Here is a 25,114-nt window from a genome sequence, read left to right as displayed (position 1 = left end):
GCAGGGCAGGGCTGTGGATTTTTCTTCCAGCCAGCTGGGTTGGGTGGACACCGCTGCCCTCGCTCACACCCCCTCAGTCTCAAGGCCAGACAGCGTTAAACCCAGTCCAGGGGGGATGACTCAGCGGCAGACTGCGGCCCTGTGTTCGAGCCCCAGGGCCGCCCACATGGGGGCCCCTCGGTGACACAGCAGTGCCTCATCCCTGCAGCACACACAGTTGTGTGCTGGCAAAGCCACGCAGCACCCCAAAAACAGGCAGGGACCAACGAGTGTGTGTGTGTATGTGTGTGTGTGTGTGTGTGTGTGTGTGTGTGTGTGTGTGTGTGTGTGATGCCTGGCATTGCTGCGACCCAGGGCAGGGAAGCAGGGATGTTGGCACCCGGGCAGCAGGTCCCATCAGGGGTTTGTTGTGGTCCCTTCCCACCCTCTGATGGGGCAGAATGGGGAGACGGGATGGACCCTACCAGTCAGTGTCCCAGAGAGGATTGTTTTGTTTTTCACCTGTCTTTGCTTTCCTGAGGGGAAGGGGATGGAGGGAACCAGATGGGCATGGGGAATCGTTGGCACTTTGGAACTGCTCCCAAGATTTCTAAGCAAATGGGTTTTGGGACATTGTTTTTCAAAAGCCAAGTCTGGGACCAGAGAGACAGTAGAGCATTTGCATTGCACCGGCTGACCCTGGTTTGACCCCTGGCACCCAGTAGGGTCCCCCAAGCCCCTCGAGGAGTGATCCCTGAGCCCAGAGATCAAGGATAGCTGGAATGACCCCAGAACTAAGCAGTGTCCCCTGTTGCAGGTGCCCGTCCCCTCTGCGGTTCCTAGAACGGGGTTCATAAACAGGTGTCCCACGCAGAACAGATGCCACCTGCCTCTGAGATTCCTTGGGGAGACAGGTGACCCTGTCACGGGACCAGCCACCAGAGAAGGGGCCTATTTCCTAGCAAAACCCCGAAGGGGACAAAAGCTGGCAGAACCGGTCAGCCCTCCCCCAGTGCGTGAGCCCCTGACAAACGCCACTCCCTTGGGAGAGTCGCCCAGAAGCTCCCGTTCAAATGGGGACTCAAGTTCGCCTCTGGCCGTGGAAAGTGGTTCCATCCTGCAGCTTGGAAGCCGGAAAGGGGGAGGAGCACCCGGGTCATAGGACAGGGCAGCTTTCTGGGGCGTGCCCTGCAGACTCTGTTTACTTCTTTTTTTTTTTTATTAGTGAAACACCATGAGGTACAGTTGTAGACTTAAACAAATTTTTGTGCTTGGGTTTCAGTTATACAATGATCAAGTACCCATCCCTCCACCAGTGCCCATTTTCCACCACCACAGGTCCCAGTTGGCCAGAGTCCAGTCACTCGTCATCAGGTGCAGGTGACTAGCGAATTCTGTCCCCTAGACAGAGTAACAGGAGGAGAGACATGAGGAATGAATGGGCTTTGCTCCATAGTGACATAGCAAGCGTGTCACCGCCATGGGGTGTGGTTTCTGGGCGCAGGAAATGGAGGCTGGGTGGGTCTGAGAATCTAGGTGACTGACTTCCATCTCCGAAAGCCCTTGTACACCATGAGGAGTGGCATCTGGCCCCGGAAACTGACTGTCCAGACCCTGGGAAGAGGGCAAACGGTTGCTGTGCCTGGTTTAGAGCCCCCACCTTCTGCCCGCGCCCTCTCTCGACCTTCTCTCCATGTTTTGGAAAAAGAACCCTAGTGATCTTGCAGCTAACCAAATAGCCCTGGGTCCCAGGGTTCGTTTTATCAGGGAGCATCTGAAAATAACTGCGCTCTGAAGTTCCATGAGGAAGTCGTCCTCCGGCGATGGGGTAAAAATAAGTCTTTATCCATCATCAGCGCAGGGCCAGCTGTGTGACTCTGGCCCCACATTGGCCTCTGTTTCTGAGGAATATGAACCCTGACAGCCCGTCTGGGGAGGAAGCAGGAGTTCCCCGGGGAACGCTTGTGTTGATCGCAGTGTTTGTGAGGAAGGGAGCGGGAGGAGAGGGCCTCCTGTTCCCCATGGTCCCGGCAATGAAGTCTGGGCACGAAGGCTGTCACTCCGGAACAGAGAGAACCCGAGAGAAAGCCTGCAAGACTTGCGGGAAATGGAGTTTTTCTCGGTTCCCAAGTTTACAATCCACGTGTGTCTTTAAACGGTTCTATTGGAGGCTCATCAAACTCATATTTTTACCCACTGGAGCATGTAAAACCGGGATTATTCTAAGAGCTGCAAACCCAAGTTTCTTCCTGTTCTCTCTGCTGAGAGACCAACTTGGTTCCAAACTTCCCATCATAAGCACTTCAGCCCAACGCACTGGTTTTAAACCTCTTCCCGAGCAGGAAGATGATTGACTCCACGGAATAAGTAGGAATATCCTCCTATCTTACTTAGACTTCAGTTTCTTTACAAGATCTCTGGTTCCTGAGGCGACAGTCATGTGAAGGCATTAAAAAGGGGGGCGGGGAGCTAGAGAGATAGTACAGCAGATAGGGCATTTGCCTTGCATGCAGCTGACCCAAGGTTCAATCCCTGACATCCCATCTGGTGCCCTGAGCATATGAGGAATTACCCAGGAGTAATGCCTTCAAACAGAGCCAGGAGTATCACCGGTCTGGGCCAAATACTGTCACTGTCACTGTCCTCCCGTTGTTCATCAATTTGCTCGAGTAGGCACCAGTAACATCTCACAACAAATTGTGAGACTTTTTGTTACTGTTTTTGGCATATCGAATATGTCACAGCTAGCTTGCCAGGCTTTACCATGCGGGCGAGATACCCTCTCAGTAGCTTGCTGGGCTCTCGGAGAGGGGCGGAGGAATCGAACCTGGGTCGGCCACATGCAAGGCAAACACCTTACCCGCTGGGCTATCACTCCAGCCCCACCAAATACTAATCACGGTACATATCACGGTCCTCCTGTTGTTCATCGATTTGCTCGAGCGGGCCCAGTAATGTCTCCATCATGAAACTTGTTGTTACTGTGTTTGGCATATCGAATATGTCACAGGCAGCTTCCAGGCTCTGCCGTGCGGGCGAGATACTCTCGGTAGCTTGCCGGGCTCTCCGAGAGGGGCGGAGGAATCGAACTCGGGTCGGCCATGTTGGCCGCTTATAAGGCAAATGCCCTACCACTGTGCTATCGCTCCAGCCCACCAAATACTAATAAATAAAAAAATAAATAGATGTTTCACTCATGTTTTATGGGCGTGTTTTCCCCAACAGAAAACCTCTCGCTGGGCTGGAGTGATAGTTCAGTGGGTAGGTCATTTGCCTTGCATGCGCCCAACCTGGGTTCGGTTCCCAGCATCCCCTAGGTCCTCCGAGCACTGCCAGGAGTAATTCCTGAGTGCATAAGCCAGGAGTAACCCCTGTGCATTGCCAGTTGTGACCCAAAAAGCCAAAAAAAAAAAAAAAGAGAAAACCTCTCGCTGAACCTGTTTTTGTCTCACACAGTGGCTCAGACACCTCAGAGATGGCCAAGCCCGGCTAAGGACCAGTCTCCTCTGTGCTTTCCAGGTGCCTCTAGGAAATATTTGCTTGGAGCAGTTGGTCAAGTTGCATCCAAGTAACTTCTCGGTGTTTGTGAATTGAGCTTTGCCAGGGGGGGCTTGTAACTGACTGCAGAGTCCACGGCCAGAAGTGGTCTGGAAAGAGGAGTCAGTCATGGTTGTGAATATGTGTGTGCCCGGCACACTACCCTGGGCTGAGCTGTGGCCAGGGGCCATCTTGCCAACAGTGGCGCCTAGGAACACCTGGTGCCCTGCGAGAGAGGAGCGTTAATCACGGCCCCCCAGCAGCCCAGAAGCTGCCTCACTTCTTTCTCTCCATGCGAACTGATAAACAGCGCTATGCAGAAGAAGTGTTGAATTTCAACTAAGCTGTGAGCCCGAGAGATAGGACAGGAGTGAAGGTGCTTGACTGGCCCTTGGCTGATCATAGTGGTTCAAACCCCATTACCACCATAGGGTTCCTCCAGGCTCATTTAGGAGTTAAGTCAAATCAGACGTGTTTTGAGGCTGGAGTGATAGCACAGCAGGTAGGGCGTTTGCCTTGCACGTGGCCAACCCAGATTCGATTCCCAGCATCCCATATGTTCCCCTCAAGCACCACCAGGAGTAATTCCTGAGTGCATGAGCCAGGAGTAACCCCTGAGCATCACCAGGTGTGACCCAAAAACAACAACAACAACAAAAAAAACCAGACATGTTTACTAAGTGGTGAGCTGGTGGGCAGGGCTGAGGTCAACTGTGACCCAAGAGAACAGGTGATGGAGGTACAGGATGGCCCAAGCGGGGGCAGCTGGTAGGCAGGGAATTCTCTGGTGAGAAAGGAAGTTGCTGCCACAGTCAGTAGCAGGAAGGACTGGAGCAAAAAAGTGATGGGTGCCAGATCATCGGGACAGGGAACAGCAGGGGAGGCCCTGGGTTATTAGCATGCAAAGACAAGTGTGAGTGAGGCCCCAGCCCCAGGTGGACAGTGCTCTGCCCAGGCCAAAACTTCCCCCAAAGTGTCCTTGTCATCAGCTGGCTTTGGGAGATGAGGAGGAAGGAAAATGCAAGGCTGGAGTGGACAGTGACCGAGAAGGGGTTTCTGGATGTGTCCAACCCAGACAGCATCCAGCACAGAGCAACTAGTGCCCGTCTAAAGCCTCTGCCCCGTGGGAGAAGCTGCCACATGCTCCAGGCTCAGCATGCAACCATTGAGCATTATTTTCCCCCCATTGACACCAACTGGACTACTCTTTGATTCAAGGAGCAAACATTTTGTGGCACTGAGGTCCGTGGGGGTTCACTTGAAGGGAGACACAGAGAGAGACGCCTCTGGGGTCTCACCTCACAAAACACCTCCCCAGAGAAACTGCCAGGTGTGTAGACCATCACCTGTCACGGACCTAACTGATTCTTTGCGAAATGACGTGGGCTCAGCTGCCAAATGCTGTGGGCTTGGAGAATGACCGGGGGAAAAAAAAAAGTGACTTCCAGCACTAGAGCAATAGCACAGCCAATAGGGCACTTGCCTTGCACACAGCTGACTTGGGTTCAATTCCCAGCATCCCATATGGTCCCCTGAGCACCGCCAGGAATAACTCCTGAGTGCAGAGCCAGGAGTAACCCCTGTGCATTGCCAGGTGTGACCCAAAAAGAAAAAAAAAAAGTGACTTTCCCAGGAGAATAGAGTGTTGGAATTTACACACCGAGAACTGAAATCAGTTGGCTTCACGTGATGTCTCTGGAGTGTGGTTCCCTCGGCATGGGGTGGCTGTGCTCAGTGATACCCACACCACTGGGGCTGCAGACCCGGAAGTGGTCTCTGCTCTGACTGTGGCTGTCTCGGAAGCTCTCAGCACTCATCCCTTGCCGTCATTCTGTTCCCCTCTAGTGGAATCCTGGGGTGTCTGTCCGTCTGTGGCCGTAAGAGCGACAGTGGAAGTGCCAGGGTGGAGATGGGCATTTCTGTCTCCCGAGGGGCCGCTGCTCTGCACGCCGTCTTTTCTCTCCCGGCGCCCAGAAGATAATCACGGAGTTCCTGGGGAACTCCACACGTGCTGTTCAACACCGCCTGGTCTCAGAACGCTCCTTCTGTGTCATCTCCTACCCTCGCTACCGCTGGCTCTGCGCCTGCAGCCATCGAAGGCCCGGATTGAAATTCTGATTTTGCTGCTTGCTCTCCATCACGGGTCTTGCTTTTCTCAGTGCTGGGGCCGGGGAATGCCATATCACTCAGACCCTGCAGTGCGAGGGGTACTTACCCAGGATGCCCTCGTGTGGTTCCCCGGAGTCCAGTGATGCTTAGGAAACTGCATGGTGCCAGGAATTCAACCTGAGTCAGGAGCAAACCAGGCATGCATCCTCACTTTTTGTCCCATCCCCCGGCCCATGAATCTTGCTTTTCAATGGTGTATTTTCCCATGCCTCAGATTTCTCATCTAGAAATGGGGCTGGGGGGGGGGGAGGGGGACTGTCCTGTGATACCCTCTCGCCACTCTCTCCCCCGCCATGGGCATGTCATCAGAAGTAAGGAAATGACGCCAATCTTGTGGGGAGTCAGCTGCCCTGGGCATATCTGCTCTCTTTGCACCTTGCCCACTAGCAGCCTGGGATCAGAAAGGCGGGCCAAGCAGGAAAACCGGAAATGTGTCGTTCTCCCCCCCCCCCCCAGCGCTCCCCCCGTCCCCTGCGCCCCCCCCCAGCTGCCTTTACCTTGCTTTCTCAGCGCCGAGACTGCCGCCGCCGATTTGCTTCTATTTTCCCTCTCCACTTAATTGTTGGCTTTTTGTGGAGGTTGAGCCACCGAGCCGAGCGAGAAAGTCATTTTTAGAATACGAGCTGCAATCACAGTGTTTCTCTGTCCTCAAATAAAGGGAACATCACTCGGAGGTGTTTGCGCAAATGCATCTAAATGCCGCCCCCCTTCCCCTGCTCCTCGTTTGGGTCCCGTTTTCATACACCCCCACCTCGGAGGAGGAGAATTCAGCACTAAACACTCAGACACGTGTTGGCCAAGCAGCCCCCAAGCGCATGGCAGAGTCAAAATAGGAAGGCACTCGTTCGTTCTTTCTCCGGGATATTTTGGTGAGCTGTTTGTTGCCCTGCGGTAAACACAGAAAAACAAATCTCAGGTGTAAAGCGACATGGGTTGGTTCCCGCCGCCCTCTGGGCAAAGCTTTCTCTTTTTCGAGTTGCTGAGCCGTGTGGCTCGCATGCCATCCTGGAGTGGGGAGCGGGAACAAGTCCTATTTTCGTCGTCCTTCTTCCCACAGTTCTGAGAGGCATTTCCCGGGATGCTTTTAAAGTCACAGCTGGAGGACAATGCATTAGTGTCGCCTCCTGGGACTTCAAAATGAGAGCAAGAAAGGAATCCATCTGCCTGACACTTGGCCGGGCAGGAAGCCCCACACACAGCAGCCCAGTGTGGGGACACAGACAAAACTGCAGGAGGGACGTGTAGCGTGGGACCTGTGGTGGGCAGATGCTAAGGGACAGACAACTGTGTGTGCCCTGGGGAAGATGGTCCCGGGGAAGACGGTCCCCTGTAACTCAGGCAAAATCTAGCCCCTGGCGCCAAAGACCACATGCCACATGTTCAGATACTATTCGGGCTGATGGTTTCAGTGGCCGGAGTGGTAGTACACTGGTTAGAGCACACGTGGTTGAGCCCAGTTCGATCCCTGGCACCCCATATGGTCCCCCGAGTCCACCAGGAGTGACCCCTGAGCCCTACCAGTTATGAGCCCCATAAAGTGAAATAGCTCAAGTTAATGGCTTCCAACCAGCCAGCCTTCCCTGAGCTGCGGACAGTCGCTCTATCCCTTCCAATCCCCCCTAAAATTAGATTGAACCTTCACTGTTTAATTTCTCATTTCAGGAAAAGAGTCAAAACATCTCCCTAGAAAGACCATAAATTCTGGAAGAAAGGATTCTGGCCCGCATGGGTGGGGGAGAAACGTAGCCATCACGTGGTAGGCAGCCACTGAAGGAACCGGGGAGTCAGCAGCTGAGGACAGAAGCTCCCCCAAATGGACATCAAGGAGAGACCAAGAGACCAAGCATTCCCAATCGCCCAGACTGTGGGCCGGTTCCTTGCAAGCTTTCGGGAGATGTAGCTGCCATCCTGCACCCTAGCTTGGTCTGAAACAGACCCCTGGTGTGCAGTGGGCGGAAACGTTGGTATCTAGTGGATCATTCATCCTCCTCCTGGGTCTTATTCTTGGGAGATGGGGAGACCCTCCATGCGCAGGGCTGCAAGTGCCATGGGCGGGGGGGGGGGGGGGGTGGGGTGGATACAAGGGTTGCAGCAGTGAGTCTGGAAATCACCTGCCTGTCCAGGCCTTGGGAGGCTGAGTTAGCAACTCGTGGTAAGCTGATAAGACTCTCAGTGGTGTTTAAGATAAGCTGGACAAACACAACAGATTGATCTTTTTCGGATAATTTCTAAGAACACTCACAAACTTTGCTCTTCCCGGAACAAAACAGGCCAACGTATGCATGAACACATGTAGTTTCCTTTTGACTCTGTTTCCCAATTTTCTTTTAATATTTTTGCCTATATACATGGTAAATCATCGAGGATAAATGACAAGTGAGCCAAAGCATAGTTTGCCATAAGCTGACATTGAAAAAGGGAGTGAGAAATGGGTCTCAAAGGCAATGGGGACAGAGAGAGAGAATAGGGGTGAAGGCACTTGCCTTGTTGACCAGCGCCCCAACTTTGATTCCTGGTGCCATATGGTCCCCAGGTGTCCCTGGGTACCTGAGAGCCAGGAGTCAGCCCTGAGAACTGCCAGGTATGGCCATCCCCAACTCTCAAGAAACAGGTGATTTTGTTGTGTTTTTTCCAGCACATCTTAAACAGCGTTCCACAGCATTCCATCTAAAGCGGCATCACTCCTGCTACCTAGGTCTGTGTACCTAAGTCAGCCCCCCAAGGTCCGGACACTCGGTCAGATGACTTCCAAACTCACTACTGTAACCCCCACAGCCCTGCAGCCCTGCACAGGGTCTTATCAGCTCCTGGGGGGGGGTGATCTCAGGAAGTGCCTGTCTCTGCCCAAGAAAGGGGGCTTCTGTTAGGGACCATGTCGGCTGGGTGTCCTCAGCCCATCTGCCTAAGGAAGCAGTGGTTCCTAGAGAACCGTCCTGCCCCATGACTTAATGGCGGGAATTGAAAGTCCAGAGAGAGACAGAGATGCACCATCCGCCTCTTGTGTCATGTTCAGAGTCACGTGAACAAATACCAGCTGTCTGGGCGTGTGGCGTTCTGGGTAGCCCTGTCCACCTCACTAGCCATGTCCCGCTTCTTGTGTCCGTGGCAGAAACGAGGGCAGCGTCCCAGGCCTGGTCTCCCCAGCAGGTCACAGTGTCATGGCTCCCCCTGCCAACAGCCACCTACTTCTTTCTTCACAGCCTTAAACTGAGAGGTTGAGCTCATGGGGACTTGCGGATGCCTGTCACCATCTAGCTCCCATTTGCTCTTGGTCCCCTGAACTTGGCCGTGACTTCTGCAGGAGACACATGACCCTGTTGAGGGCTGGGAAATAAAAATGCTGCTTGTATTCTGAACAGTTCAATTTTCCTGTTTTCAGACAGTGGCATTGAAGCGTCCCCAGCCTCTCATTAGCACCATCCGTTTGGGGATTTGGTGACGGTGCTGATAAAAAGGGTCGGAACCTCAGCGGGAGAATAGTGGTTTCCAGGGGAGGAAGTCTAGAAGGTACGAGAAAGTGGCTTTGGGGTGAGGGGTGTGCTTCCATGTCCCCGCCGTGAACAGGATGAAATGCCAGAAGCCTGCACACACAGACATGCACCCTGATATTGGCCAGCTGGAAACCCATACCACAGTGCGCCCCAGCGCCATCTCAGATTTGGATCTCCAGCACCCTGTTTTTTAAGACACAGTCCCTGGAGGGAGGCACCAGCCAACATCCCTCTGCTGCGTTGGAGCTTGTCCCTTCTCTCTCATAAGAAGAATTTCTTTTTCTTGCTTTTTGGGTCACACCTGGTGATACTCAGGGGTTACTCCTGACTCTGCACTCAGGAATTACCCCTGGCGGTGCTCAGGGAACCATATGGGATGATAGGAATCGAACCCAGGTCAGCCGCATGCAAGGCAAACTCCCTATTTGCAGTGCTATTGCTCCAGCCCCATAAGGAGAATTTTTTAAAGAGGAAAAAGTCACTTTGGGAAAATGGGAGACTTTTCCAGAGATGGCCATTTTCAGGGCCGGCCTGAAACTAGCGAAGGTAAATCGATGTGTCTCACTGAACGGACCAAACAGGACTTGAATGATTTTATTTTCCCCTCCTGAGAAGGAATCTGTAGAGTCAGAGGAGAAAGAGAAATGACTTCTCCTGAAACAAAAACTGGTATGAATTCCAGAGGCTACGATAAGTACAGGGGCTGGAGAGAGACTGCAAGGAGTTAGATACTTATCTGGCATGACCCCCACCTAGGGTTAATCTCCAGCTTTCCCTTGGGTCCTCTTAACCCCTCTAAGAGTGACAGCTGAGCACAGAGCCAGGAGTAAGCTAAGCACAGCTGCATGTAGTCCCCAAATCAAAAAAAAAAAAAAAAAGAAAAAAAGAAAAGAAAAAAGTAACACTGAGCATATCTGGTATGGCCCAAAAGTGAAAAAATGAAATGCAGGGAGAACTGAGTGTTCACATAGTTGTCCCAGCTTCTATTCAGACAGGAGGATGGCAGGGCCACACCCCACACACACCTGGGTCCACAGGAAGAGCACCACCCACCCCCACCCCAACACACACACACACACACACACACACGCACACACGCCCACACGCCCATGAGACTGGCCTTTTGACTCATTTTGACTGGCAGTGGCCTGGATGCTCCTCCTTCTTCACACGTGAGTGATAAATGCCTGCCGGCTGCAGCCAGCCGAGTCTGGGGGAGTTTCTCTTCCACTGCTGAGGCAATACATATCCAAAAGGTCAATGTTTTATTGGACAGTCCCAGTTTCAAACCTAATTCACTTGTACTTTAAACTAAGGACTTTGCACATTTGCAGTTCTAGCCCATTCTGGGGACCCAGGAATGAAGAATGCCATTAGCATTCCGGCTTCCCATGCCCCTTCGTAGATGCTGCTACTATGCAGAATGAGCCTGCCCCTTCCGCAGGCTTGTGGAGGCCACTTAACCAGGGACTTGCTTTGGCGAGCGGCAGAGGTCTCAGGAGGAAGAGTGGCACTGTTGGCTGTTTTAACCCAGGAAAAGGTCACTCCATCGCCTCTCCAAGGTCCCAGAGTGAAGAGTGGGCAAGAAACCCTGGCTATTCGAGCAGAATTAAATGTTCAGGCTGACACCAAATAACCTGACCTCGTGAGCCAAATCAGAGTTAGCCTGGGGCAGCCACAAGAGAAAACGATGATTGTAAAATTCCCGGGCTGGAGCGATAGCACAGTGGTAGGGCGTTTGCCTTGCGCGCAGTCAATATGGCCGACCCAAGTTCGATTCCTCCACCCCTCTCGGAGAGCCCGGCAAGCTACCAAGAGTATCTCGCCCGCACGGCAGAGCCTGGCAAGCTCCCCGTGACGTATTCGATCTGCCAAACACAGTAACAACAAAGTCTCCAATGGAGACGTTACTGGGCCCGCTCAAGCAAATCGATGAACAATGGGAGGACCGTGACCGTGACCGTAAAATTCCCGATGGGTAAATGAGCCCACAGGCTTCGTGGTTTGAATATTGGCACATTTTAAGCATCTTAGTAGGAGAGTTTCAGTCGAACTCATCTGTTCATCTGGAATTTGAAAACGGTCATCAGTGGGGCGAACAAAACTTGATATATATTGATATCTTGAGACAGTGACAAGATGAAAAATGGAGTACAAAGTTGGATGATGCTGGTTGTAGTATATGAGGATGTGGACTTAAGCATTCCTTTGGAGCGCTGGCCTGGGGTCCCGCCTGCGTGCATGGTGGTGGTACATGGGCACCTTCCTCCTGGAGATTGCTGGACAGAACCCATTTGTCCCCAGATGTCACTGTGGTACCAGTATCTGCCCCAAACATAGCTCCCCTCTCTTGCTACCTGGGGACTCTTTTGAACTGGAACCAACAGAGCTGTTGGGGAGAACCCTCTCCCTTAAAATCACGGGTCTTGGCATGGGTTCGTTGTTTTAGCGGGAACCTTTGCAAGTCATTTCTCAGGGTTCCTCTCCCAGCCTTGCCTCTATGCCCGCCCACCCTGGCCCTAGAAGCATTATGCTTTTATAGCTCTCCAGTGAAAAGCGGTGCTATTGTTCCTTTTTCTGGGGGTTATTTACCATTCTATCTTTCCCATAGATGTCAGGATAGTTTATGTCTCTTTCTGTGACTCACTCTTTTTTTCATTAGAGAGTATATACCTTGGAGCTCTGTCCAGGCTGGGAACGGAAAGATCCAGCTCGTCCGATTGATCTGCTCGTGGCAGATCATAGTATAAATACATTACGGTTTATTTAGCCATCGCCCTACTGGTCGAGATTTATAGAGACTTGTTTGTATGTTTGTTTTTTTTAAGAGTTTGCTGCTGTATATTTAATGAGGGTAGCATCTCGCCTGGCTGGGTCTCTGATCTGTCTGAATCCTTCTCCTGGCACAACCTGGTTTGACAAGTTAGTCCAAATGGCCATGTGACACCCCTCAGCAGGACCGGAATCTAACTGTCCCCAGAATGGATGTTGTTCTTTCTTAGAAGTCATGTTCAACCAGACCGATAGGATCAAAGGCAGACTGTACTCCCACCGAGTCCCATGGAACGCCCCCAGCTGACTCGGCACCCCTGCCAGAGCTGGGGGGAGCCTTGCTCAGCACGTGGTCCCCAAGTAGCGACCCTGATGTGACCCCCACCCCAGTCAGACTGCCAGCACGAAGCTGTTTTAATTCCTGAGTCCATGAGCCCTTGAGGAATGTGTGAGAGTTACACACGAAACTCCAGACATCTACAAAATTATGGCTAATCACACGGTTTCAGTGGCTGGGCTCTGGGCTCCCCCCTGATGTCCAGGTGAAGGACACCTGTGCCTGATGTCACTCGTTCTAGCCCTTCACTACCCCAGTCCAGCGTACGATGAGTGGGGCATCGGGGTTCTGCTATACTGACCCATGTATAGCTTCTGCGTGTGAGGTTTGCAGCTGGGACCCCAACACTGTCGTTGAACAGGAAGAGGGGGCCAAAGCACAGCACTCGATCTGCAGCTGCCCCACCCACAAAGCAAGAACTAAGCTCAAAGTGTTAACTTTTAACTTTGGTGCTGGGAGTTGAACCTGGGGCCTCAGACCTGTGAGGAAGGAGCAAAGATTAGCATCTGGAGTGATGGTACAGCGGGGAGGGTCAACCCAGATTCGATCCCTGGCATCCCATGTGGTCCCCCGATTACTGCCAGGAGTAACCTGAGCATCACTTTTTTGGGTGTGACCCCAAAAAGCAAAAAAAATAAATGAGAAGTGACAGAGCAAATACGTCATCCGCAGTTCCTCATGTAGGGTGCTGTGTGGTGCAGTGAACCCTCGACTTGAGGGTGGGTGTTGAGGGGCGCCTGACCCCACCCCATGCCTGCGATTAACCAATTGCTCCTTCTTCTCCCTGCAGGACCCCAGAAGCAAGCACAAGTTCAAGATCCACACCTATGGGAGCCCCACCTTCTGCGACCACTGCGGCTCGCTGCTCTACGGCCTCATCCACCAGGGCATGAAATGCGACAGTAAGTCCGTCTGCTTTTCCCCATCCGTGAGACACTGTGGCTCTGCCCGGGGTCTCCACATCACTTGAGGTCCCATCACTCCCCAACCCCAACCCACCAACAGAGGGAGGGCGCCTGGGTCTGCATCCCTAGCACACATCCCAGAAGGTTCAGCCCCAGGCTGGAAGTGCAGGAAGCATGCCGTCTCTCCCAGGCCCAACTTCCTGTCTGTGCGACCACTTCCTGCCGTGTTAGGAAACCCCTCCCTTGGCTGAGCACGCAGTGTATGCATGAGGTGGGTGCTTGCCGTCTCATTTTCTTTTCCTTGGTGTAAATCTTCAGTCGCTGCAAGTGCCGTGTGAGAAAGGAACCCCCCCCCCCCACCCCACCCCACCTCCAGATTCCACATTTGGTTAGGCTTCAAAATAAGCCAAGCAATCATAGTCATTATCTTCCTGGGTCTCTAATCAGTGGGTGGACTGTGGAAAAATCCAGTAGGCGCTCCTTGGAACTGCAGCCGCCATGAGAATCAAGGCCCTGGGTGGCGTCTTTGTGAAGTTCCCAGGGGCTCAGGCTGCGTGGGCATGGGGGCACCCATGTGGGCCCAGCTAGGGGGGTGCTGACCATGGCCTCATGTCATCAGGCCTGGCACCCTCTCCTTGGCTGTCCTGTGGGAATCTCGGGATAGAAGGAAAACCCCACTGAAAACTCTTGGCTTCGAGCCCTCTCAGGAGCAAGTAGCCTGAGTAAAAGTTTCTACTTCCGGCCCTGGAAGGATAAGCATGGAGCCTGTGTTTCTCCTCCGAGTACACAGGGAAGTGTTATGAGATGAGCAGCCTATCTCCATAATTCCATCATGACCACCACACAGTCCCCCAAATGCCGGATGTGTGGATTCCGTGGAGCCGCAGAGGCAGCCTCTGAAATTTCCAGCATTGATCTCTAGTTTCTCGGTTGACCAGCCCAGGCTGAAGTCATATGAGTCAGTTTGGAGATCTCAGTTTCCAAAGATACTTTTGTTCTTGGTTTTTGTTGTTGTTGTTGTTGTTGTTTTTGTGTGTGTGGTTTGGGTTTTGGTTTTTAGACCACATTAGCGTTGCTCAGGGCCTATTCCTGTCTCTGCACTCAGGAATTACTTCTGACGGGGCTTGGGGGACCTTAGGGGTTGCAGGGGGTCAAACCCAGGTTGGTCGCGTGCAAGGTAAATGCCCTCCCCACTGTATTATCACTCAGGGCCCCTCCAAAGACGTTTCTCTGGGGGATTTCAGGGATTTGCAGGGGTTTTTAAGTCCACGCAGAGCCATACCTTCAGCTGTCTTATTAAGCAGAGCCAGAGTGGAGGCGGGCTTACCCTGGGGACGGCTGCAGCCTGCCGTGGGGTAGAGCACAGGGACAAGCTTCTGGTGCGTGCCCCCAGGAAGCACGTTGTTCAGCCATGTCTCCCTCGGTACACAGTCTTCTACAGAACCAGGACTGGGGGATGCCAGACAGCTTGGATCAGTCTGGGAAAGCCGTGAGACATGGAAGCCAGGACAGAGATTGGAACGTGCATCCCAACAGCTGCACCTGAACTTGTGTTTGGGGTGGAGGGCATCTGTTACCCGTGACCCATGAGTGCCCTGACGCCAAATAAATGGCGTACCTTGAATGAACGCGGATTATTCCCATAAAAGAGCACTCCTTTTGTTTGTAGCTTGAGATTCCGCCTAAGGTTTTAAGTTTTTTTTATGCATATGTGTATTTTACTCTTTTTTAAAAACCCTTCTATTGAATCACTGTGAGACAGACCTTACAAAGCTGTTCATGATGGAGTTTCAGTCATACAATGTCCCAACACCCATCCCTCCACCAGTGTCCCCAGGTTCCCTCCCATCACCCACTCCCCCTGCCTGTCGCCTATCTCTATGGCAGGTGCTCTCTCTGTCTCTGTCTCTGTCTCTGTCTCTCTCTCTCTCTCTTCCCCCCTTTCTCCCCATCCCTCCTCTCTCTCCCCCCCTCCCTCCTTCCTTCACTTTCTCTCTTTCTCTTTCTCTCTCCCTCCCTCCCTCCCCTCCCCTTCTTTTTGGGCATTGTGGTTTGCAATATTGATACTGAAAGGTTATCAAGAATATCCCTTATCTACTTTTAACCCTCAGATCTTGTTCAGTATGATCATTCCCAGCTATTATTGTCAGAGCAGTCTCTTCTCTGTCTATTAATGGTTGGAATGAACCACAAGAGTGTGTGGGGCTAAGGGTTGGTAAGATAAAGAAGAGACCGCCTAAGGCTTTTTTAAAACATGGTGACCGGTGTTACTAAACTATGTACTCAAAACCACTGCTCTATGCCTCAGGCACCCCCATTTTGTTGCCGTTCTCTCCCCGGAGTCTCTCAGCCTCTGGGGTTACTGGGTCTGGGCCCTCCTGGAGGAACGAGGGCAAAAAGCAGGCAAGTGGCCAGCCCTGACCCTGGCCTTGGCTGCTGAAGAGAAGAGCCCTCAGCCTGGGCCTTCCTCCTAGGACACTTCCAACTCTTCTCCTAGCCCAGGAGGAAACATTAAGTTTGGCGCTGCTCTCCCTTCTGTTTGCATGGTAGGAAACAGAGTCAGAGAGCCAAGGCGGCTCCCCGTGACCCAGAGGCCACTTCCCATGGCGGGTGAGGCCCAGCCAGACCCCTGCAGAAACCTCGCCCCTCCGCCCTCTCCTCCCCCGCTGCCCACCTTCTCCGCGGGCTCTGATAGCTATTCCCTTCAGCTTGAAACTTCTGCACAAATCTCAAGGTTTTTTTTTTTTTCTTATACACGACACATCCCCAGCAACGCTTTCTGCCGGCCCTGTTCCGGCGCCTGGTCCTGGCGAGCGGCAGGCTCAGGAATCAGAGCCTCTGTAGCACCCCGACCATAGCAGGTGGTCCCCCTGGTCCTCTGGACCTCACGCCTGGGTCCCCCTCCTTCCAGCGTCTGCTCCCGGCCAAGGAGCTGTCTCCCCCCCCCCCCCCCCCGCCCTGTGCTGTTCCTCACAAACAGCTCCCATCAGGAGCCAGGCAGGGAGCAGAGCATGGGACCCTTTCTTCCACCTGTGCGACTCCACAGCACCCCATAAAAATCCAGGAAAGACCTGGTCCCTCCTTGCAGAAGCCCCAGGGCCCGGGCACGCAGGAGCCAACCTGCGTCCTCACATGCAAACTTCTGTTTGTGCTGAGCACTGAGATCCTTTTCAGGGTGTCTGCTGTTCCGTGCAGGAAGACTGATCTTTTTTTATCCTCCCCTTCCTTACCCTCCCTCCCTCCCTCCCTCCCCCCCCAGCTCGCCCACACTCTTGTCAGCTGGTAAAGAGACGTTTATCATGCCAGGAGCGCATTTGTTGTACTGGCAATAATATTTAAATATTGGAAGACAGGTTTGAAATATCAAACACACTTTTTTTTTTCTTCGACAACAATGGGCCGAAACCTTCTTGAGAAGGTGCCATCCCCCAGCGCTGGGAGGGAGAGACCAGCTCAGCATTTCTCCCTTCCCCCTCCCCTCCCCCACGTCACACCCCCCTCCCCCAAACTTTCTCCCTCCGAGTGGGGTGGCAAGTTCCAAAAAGGCAGAAGAAATTCTCAGCCCAGAGTCTCCTGGGTTTGGAAAAAAACGGGGGGTAGGCGCATACTGGGCTTTGGGGTATGGCCCATCTCGGCCACCCAGGGCTCGGTGTGCCTCCAGCTCCACGATGCAGCTTTGGGGGGTGCTTCTTAGTATCCGAGCAAGCACCGGGGACCCCAGCAGTGGCACTCGGCTTCCCTGGGGGCTGCAGAGACGATGCGGGGGGTATTTTAAGGATCTCGTCGGCTGCAGGCGGCCGGAGCCGGCAGAGACATCTGCTCGCAGTTCTGGATGTCACTAAAAACACAATCGTGAAGCATCGAGTTGTGTGGGTGGAGGTGGGGAGGGTATGTGCCCGCACCCACGGTGGTGGGGGACATGGCGCTGGGTCCCTGTGCCCCGTGGTGACCTCTGCCCTCTCGTGTGCAGCCTGCGACATGAACGTGCACAAGCAATGCGTCATCAACGTGCCCAGCCTCTGCGGCATGGACCACACAGAGAAGAGGGGCCGGATCTACCTGAAGGCCGAGGTCACCGAGGAGAAGTTGCATGTCACAGGTGAGGTGTCCCCCCCATCCCCCACCCTGTCCTGCCCACACGGCATCCCCGGCTTCAGGAGGGAGCAGGCCATGAATACCCCATGTGTGCTGTGGGGCGGTGGGAAAAGAGGCGGGGAGGCCTCTGGGAGTGGCCGCCAGAGGGTCTGTGCAGCCCCCTCACACGGCCGAGCTCAAGGATGGTGGTGCTGACAAGTGCCCAGTGGCGAGTGCCGTCTCCAGGAGAGGAGTCGGGGGCCCAGGGAAGTGGGAGACTGGGACCGCATCAGAGAGAAGCCCTGTAGGGAGCCTGGAGCACCTTCCCCAAGGTGGGTGATGACCACACGGGCACACTGCATCCAGCAGCCTGGCCGGGGGTCCCCCAAGTGCACCAAGACACTCTCACCCAAGGCTGGACCAGCTGCGCAGCTGCTCGGGAAGGGGGGGGGTCCTCTGGGTCTCCCACAGATGCCCTGAAGGTCTGTGAACCTGCCCAGTTCCCATTATCCCGGGACGCTTCTCACTCCATAGGCGGTTTGTGGCCCACCCCGAGATTTTGGGGGTCCCCTTGCCCTGGGGGCATCACTCAGGCACTGCATTTGGACACGAGTGTTCCATTGGCACTTGGACTTGGGAATTATGAACTCACGGAGATGGAAGGACTGGTTGCCCTTTCTCTGGGAGTAAGAGAAGGCGGTAGGGCAGCCCCCTGGGAGCATCAGGGCCGAGGTGGTGGTCAGCGGCGGGATGGCACCCCCGTAGTGCAGGGCTCAGTGGAGCCCCTCCCCGCTCTGAGGCAGTACCCGCCGCCGCTGAGCCACAGCCTGCCCAGAAAGGTCCTTGAGGTAGAAGCAGAGAAGGGCAGGCGCCTTCCAGAGAGAGCTGAGCTGGGAAAACACTCAGGCCTTTATCTGCCTTTGGAAAAAAATAAGCAAACGCCCTATTTTCACAGCTGCCCTCGTGGGTCAGAGGTCAGGGGAAAAGGAAGAAACTCAAGGGTCTTGCTCATGAGGGCACATCCAGAGGACAAAGCAAGTAGCAGTGGTTGGCTGAGAGCCAACTCCTAGCATCGCCCTAACAGCCCTGGGCACGCCCGCCCTCCGGACTCGGCGTTAGCGGTGCCCGAGTTTCCTCACTGTGTGTGCAGCTCTCACCTCCCTGCCCCGTTCCCAGGACCGTTTCCATCAGCTGTGGCCATCTGTCCCCTCTCTGGAAAGCAACCAGGACCTCAGGAGCACCACCACGCTCCCTGAGAGGTGCCATGAGCCTGGACATACCCACCCTCGTTTTCCTCTTCCTCCCCTTCAGAGCCGGGTACGAGGGGCAGGGAGCTGACAATTTGGGGGGTTGTTTCCAGAAACTCAGTGCTCGGGGCTAGGAAGTGCCTGGTGACCACAGCCCGGCCTGGCATGCTGCCTCTTCTGTGGGGAGTTGGAGGACAGGCCCGCTGACTCTCGGGGCACAGTTTTCTGCCCAGAGCTGAGAGTCGCAGTTTTCTGCCCAAGATGCAGAATGGGAGTCGGACATAAGTTCATTTTCCCGCCCTGGGCCCGGGGATGGCAGTGGGTCATGGTACTTGAACCCAGTTTACCAAACTGAGGCGGCATTTATAATCTACAACTACATTCTGGGGTGATATAGCAGGTAAGCCACCCTGGATTCGATTCCCGGCACCCCTTATGTTGGTTCCCTGAGCACTGCCAGGAGTCATTCCTGAGTGCAGAGCCAGGAGTAAACCTCTGAGCATCACCGGGTGTGGTCCCAAAACAGAAATAAAATTAGTTAAAAGAAAACTGCATTTCAAAGCATCAGTGAAGGTCATGCAAGATTAACTACAATTTATACTTATATTTAGAACAAGGTATGGTCTACAACCATCAATCAAAAAGGGGCGTAACTTCAGTTACAACTGTGTCTCACACAGGGGCTAGTTGTCTCCTTGCATAACCCAGGGGCAGGGCCAGGTCTTTGCCAACCCTTAGAAGCACAGGTGGTCATAGCTCCCAGGGCCTATGAGGCCCTCCCCCACCCAGAGTCTCTGGGGAGTCCACGCAACCGGCACAGATGAATGCTCTTAAGCATTCCAGGTCTGACTCTTACAGACTTTTCACTCTTCCTTGATCCATCAGTAGGTGGATGTTGTTTTCTTAAACTGTATAATAGCAGATCACAGCAAATGACTTCAACTGAGACAGAACGGCAGCTCGAGTCCAGGCTGGAACCCCGAGGCAGACGTCACGCATTCCCCTCTTGCTTGTCTTTTGAGTACAAGCTGGGCAGGAGCTGGGCAGGAGGAACGGGCCCAGCCTTCTGCTCTTAGCCAAGCAGCGGTCCCGGGGTGCTGCCCGAGCCGTCCTACCTCTGCAGGGCCCCTGGGGAGCCTGGCATCTGGACACCTGGGCAGGGCGGCGTGGGCAGGAGGGCACAGACCCACATGTCTCCGAGGACCGTGATGCCAAGTCAGTGCCAAGGTTTGAGCCTGATTCACTGCAGTCAAGTCTGCTGAGGAGGAAACTTCCTTCTCCAGGGTACTAGTGACTTGGCGCACAAGAGAGCCTGTAGCTGTAGCCGCATCCTGGCTCCGGCGGGTCAGCCCAAGTGGGTGGGCATCGACAGAGTTTGCTCTAGGAATCTCATCAAAGCTTTGATAAAACAGCAGCGGGGGGACTGAACAGAGAGTGTGGGGGATAAGGCCCTTAAGTTGGACTCCCCACCGACTCCGGCTCCATCCCTGGGCCCTGAGCACAGAACCAGGAATACCCCAGAGCACTGCCAGGTGTGGCTCCAAAAAAAAACCCCAAACTGAAGTAAATAATAGAGCAGCAGCAGCTGCAAATGCTGATAGAACATGGGGGCTGGTGGGGGGGTGGGGGGGTGGGGCTCAGCATGGTAAGGGGATGGAGGAGACGAAGGACAGACAGGCAGTCAGAGATGCAGAGGGCCAGACGCCAGTCAAGGACGTGAGGATCAGGCCGGCTTTAATGAGAAAGTCGCAGCAAGCAAGAAAACCACAACAAGCAGAGCTCATGGGCCAAACTCAGATGATTTCTCGGAAAATGCATTTGCACCCGGAGCAACTGTGTTAATTATTTGATTTGTTCCATCTCCATGTACCTGTGCAGGATGGCTCAGATCGAAAATCATCCCCAAAGTAACACAGACTCCCACTGGGAGCCCTGCGCACGGGGGACCAGGGGAGCTGGGGCTCACCCTTTTGAAGCCCCGGATGAGTCTGCTGCCTCCATTCAAGCCATGTTTTCTGGAAAGTTCCCCTTCCCTCCCCCCATTCATGGTGTCTTTCTTGTGTTTTGACTCCGGGGGGTGGTTATCACTGTTTTCCAGTGTTGTTTGCGTTTGTGCAGGTTTAAAGGCTTCTACCTTCACGTGTGCTTTTTGATTTGGTTTGGAAGTATAGTACAAAAATAGAGGTTCCCCCGGAACACATTTTCCATTTAATGTTGCAAGTAAATGGGGGGTGGGGGGGGACTAGGGTGTGTTTGTTGTGTGTGGTACATCTGGTTCGGGGACCCCCACAAACCCGTTATTCGGCCACAGAGGCTCCTTGTCCTGAAATACCCCCTTGGAGATGGAAGACGTGAAGGGGGTCCCCGTGGGGAAGGGTGGCCTCCCTCCGGGGGCCCCTCCTGTTCTCTACTCTGTGGGCAGCTGCCGCCCTAGCAGCAGGGTCTCCCCACCCCGTGCCATGGGACCCCTCCCCCAGCCCCATTCCCTCTTGGGTGTGGGCACCTGGGGGTGGAGCCGAGTGCTCCCCGACCCCCATCCTTCACACATGGACGCCCTCATACATTATATATGCACTGAGGGTGTGTTGTGCTCTCTGCCTGGCCAGAGAGGGGAGGATAGTGAAGATAGGAATACCCCCCCCCCAAAAAATAACAATTAAAGAGAAAAATAAAAGATAAAAGGACAGGGACTTCATCCTCAAGAGTGTGTGGTGGGGGTGGAGAGGTGATTCCCAGTGGGGACCACCATGCTCACCTGTCCGCTGGTGCCCTGGGAGAGGGGAGCCCCTGCCCCAAACTAGAGGCATGGGGTGGGGGCGGGGAACCTTCCCCAGGCAGAGACAGATGGGAGCGAGATGGGAGAGAGGGAGAGTAACAGATGAGAAGGGAAGAGACGGAAGAGAGCAGGCAAGAGAGAGACGAGAGAACAGCCTCGCAGAGCGGCAGGCGAGGCCCCCCGGCTGTCTGGGGTTTGGGGACTATGGTTGGGGGCTGGGGCACAGTGCCCCCCTCCAGGTGCCTGGGGTTACACAGCCTCCACCCCCGCTGAAGTGCTTTTGTTTCAGGGGAGGATTTGAAGTTCCAGATGGCAGCAGAGCACATCAGGTCCCCGCCTGCTCTGTGGACGTCACCCCCGAGGTTCCAGGGACCCTCAGTGTCAGGCCCCCAAGGTCCTGTGGGCATGTTTCCCAGCGGGACCACAGAAAGCAGAGGGGGCACGCTCCTGGCTAGGAGGGAAGGGGACTCCGTTGGCTGCTCCAGGGTTATTTCTGATCTGGGGGTGTGAAGCCAGCCTGTCCGGCTCTGCTGTGACTGATGTCCTCGAGCCTTGGGACACATGCACACACACACACACACGTGCGAACAGACACACACACATGCACACACACATGCACACACACGAACACACGCGCACACACACACACTGCATGTCATTACCATCTTTTGTGTCTTTCCCACTGAGGCCCTCCCTGCAGAGGTGATGAATCAGGAGCCCGGGGGTCACACGTCACACCTTAACCCCAGGATCTGCCACCCAGACCCAGGCAGGAGCCTCATCAGTTGTCCGTTGGGGGCGTCTGCAGTGATGGGCACTGCCCGTGATTCTGTCGGGCTGCGCCACCTGAAAGGGACACCCCTCCCTCTACAGTCTCCCAGAGGGGTCAGAGCCAGGGCCCCTGAGATGGCTCGATGTGGCTCGGGTCGGGCCGCCCCACCCCCCACCTTCCCTGCCTCCGCCATCTCTAGCATGAAGAGTTTCACTGCACACATCTTGGAGGGACCCTGGGGTCAGGGGCTGGGGGCAAAGGGAGAATGAGAAGCCAAGATCAAACGCTGGGGACTCCATGCAGCTGGCCCCACAGGTCACTGCACTGAAGCCTTTTGTGGGAGGGTGCTGGGATTTCCCACAACCTCCCTGCACCACTGGCCCTGGCTCCACCCCTTGGAGAATGAGGGGCGGGGGACAGGGAAGAGCTCTCGGCCTGCCCCGGATCCCCCAGGTGCCAGGAGACAGACTCGGGCCCCGGGAGGCCCGTGGGCTCCTTCTCAGCTCCCACCCACTGGGCCCAGCCTGCCCCACCCCTTCACTAAGGCTCATGATGTCACCAGGGTCCCTGCTACAAGAGGAGGTTCCCCGGGTGTCATCCCTGCCCCCAGTGTTGGAGAATGCTGGGGAGAAGCTTCAGGAATGGGCTGGAATTGGCCCCTTGGGCGGGGAGGAGGGACACGATGCCCTGGGGATGCGGCCACAGCCCTGATGCCTTCAGCCGACGCTGCACCTTCTGGGAAGAAGCAGGTTGCTGGCATGGGCCAGCCGTGAGTTCACGGGGCTGAATATTCGGGTACAGCCTCCAGACAGGAAGCCAGCTAGCTGCCTGGCTCAGGCAGCGCCCACCTCCTGCCGTGTACGCTGTCCCCCACAGTGCCATGGCTGTGGCAACTAAGCAACCTTTAGTTGCCTTTAAAAAAAAAATACACAAATAGGGCCAGAGTGATAGCACAGCAGGTTTGCCTTGCATGAGGCTGACCTGGGTTCAGTCCCCAGCATCCCATAGGGTCCCCCAAGCACCGCCAGGAGTAACCCCTGAGCACTGCTGGGTGTGATCCAAAAAGCCCCTCGGATGCTCAGCTTCACCAGCCCTGGGCTGACCTGCCCATGGAGAGCCCAGGCACCCCAGCCTTTGTCACTCGGGGGTCCACGTCGCACGCCGGTCAGTCAGCTCCCCTGCCCGCTCACGGCTGTTCTCCCCATCCCAGTCGCCCGGAGGAAGCCCCCCAACCCCACAACTCTGCCGTCCATTTGAGGTGCTCCAGGCCTGGTCCAGCATCAAGCACATGTTTTTCACATGGACGTATTTGCCCTCCATCCCTCCACCGGAAGTCAGAGCCGGCTTCTCTCCAGTCTCTCAAATCTCGGACTAAAATTGGGTGACAGCAGCCTGTGACTAAGTGACAGGGACCGCATGTCCCAGCACAGACATTTAGTTGCCTTTAAAAAAGAAAAAAAAAAACATAAATAGGGGCCAGAGTGATGGTACAGCAGGGCGGGCATTCGCCTTGCATGCAGCTGACCCGGGTTCAATCCCCAGCATCCCATATGGCCCCCAAGCACCGCCAGGAGTAATTCCTGAGTGCATGAACCAGGTGTGCATCGCTGGGTGTGACCCAAAAAGCCAAAAACAAACAAACAAAAATCACCAAACCCATAAACGGGACTGGAAAGGTAAGAGCAGGGAAGGTGCTTGCCTGGCGTGCAGCCAACCAAGTTCCATCCCTGGCACCTCACAGGATCGCCATGTCCCACAGGGAGTGATCCCTGAGCATAACCAGATGGGGCTCAAAAAAAAAGAAAAAGAAATGTTTATATCTTAAAACAATTCCTCGTGCCAAAGAGAGTTCTGAGTTGAAAGCACCTGCCTTGCCCCCAGCACTGCGCCTGGCCTCTGAGCACTGCCCAGAGGGGGCCTCATGTGGGTATGGGTGGTCTCTGCACGGGGCACTTGGGGTAGCAGCTCGAGCAGATCGTTGCCTGCTGGCCATTGAGTCTCCACCATGTGCGGGGGGCCAGCAGCAGGCCTGGGGCCTTCATTTCTGGTTCCTTTGTCTTAGAATAGACCAACGGACCTGACCTCTCTCGGTCCTGCCTGACCGAGGACGCGGCCCCTGGATTCCCTCCCAGGGCCTCAGTCACCCATGCACAGTGACCCCAGTGACCCAGAGCAGCCTGGAAAGAGGGCGTGGCCACCAGCCCGCCCATAGGGAGAGGGGGAGCACCTCATTCCCTGAGGGCCTTTCTGGCCAGCCACCAGCATCCAGGCCTGGAGCAGGTCGGTTGTTTTTTTTTTGTGCTGGGTTTTAATTGCTTCTAATTATAGGATTATCACTTAAGCACAAAATTAATTGCCATGAAATGATTGCAAGGGACTTGATCTTCTTCTCGAAAATAAACACATTCTGCCAAGTGAGGAGACTCGGAGACACTTGCAAATGTCTGTTTAATCACTTCCCTCGGAACGTCTATTTTATTCTTTTTTTTTTTTTGACTTTTAGATGGAGGGGAAGAGACGTGACAGGGAACAGGATGGAGGAGGGAGATGGAGACACCCCCCACCCCCCAATTCCCAAAGCATTTAGAGTCTTGAGGAGTCTGAGCATAGGTTCACCCACCCATGTGCTCTCCGAACAGAACCAGCATCGGCGACAGCGTCTCCACTCACGGTTCTGGTTCTGTTCGTCTTCCGGCGGGGGCTGAGCTCTACCTACAGCAGACAGAGAGAGGCGGGTGCTGTCGATCTGATACCCTGACACCCTTCACACATTTCTCCCCCACCCCCACACTAAATGTTGGGCTCGGAAACGAGGCAGAACCTCGACCTCTCAGCCGTGCTGCGCGGAAGGAACGCAGAGTCCCCCAGGAAAAGGGTGCACTGGGGGGTGGGCTCTGGACCTTTGGCCTAAGGCTTGGCAGCAGCGCACCAGGAACAACAGTGCCCAGGGCTCCCTCGGCCCTGACTGTGGAGAGGAAGGCAGGGCTCCCAACGGAACGGGACCAAAGAGACCAATGGAACAGGAGCAGAGGCAAGACACACTCCTGAGAGAGGC

At 54.6% G+C, this 25,114-nt stretch overlaps 1 protein-coding gene across 1 annotated transcript in view; it reads left to right on the top strand.

Moving 5' to 3' along the window:
• The window catches only part of PRKCA (protein kinase C alpha), a 276,377-nt gene that overhangs the window by 198,379 nt on the left and 52,884 nt on the right, over positions 1–25,114 (top strand). The window contains exons 4-5 of the mRNA XM_056127320.1: positions 13,076–13,187; positions 17,161–17,289. Of these exons, the coding sequence (XP_055983295.1) occupies positions 13,076–13,187; positions 17,161–17,289 (241 nt within the window). The remainder of the gene's footprint in view (positions 1–13,075; positions 13,188–17,160; positions 17,290–25,114) is intronic.

Source organism: Sorex fumeus, unplaced genomic scaffold, assembly GCF_029834395.1.
Source record: "Sorex fumeus unplaced genomic scaffold, SorFum_2.1 ptg000063l, whole genome shotgun sequence".
Lineage (NCBI taxonomy): Eukaryota > Metazoa > Chordata > Mammalia > Eulipotyphla > Soricidae > Sorex > Sorex fumeus.
The sequence above is the reverse complement of the archived record's forward strand: the minus strand, read 5'-3'. Positions and strand labels throughout refer to the sequence as shown.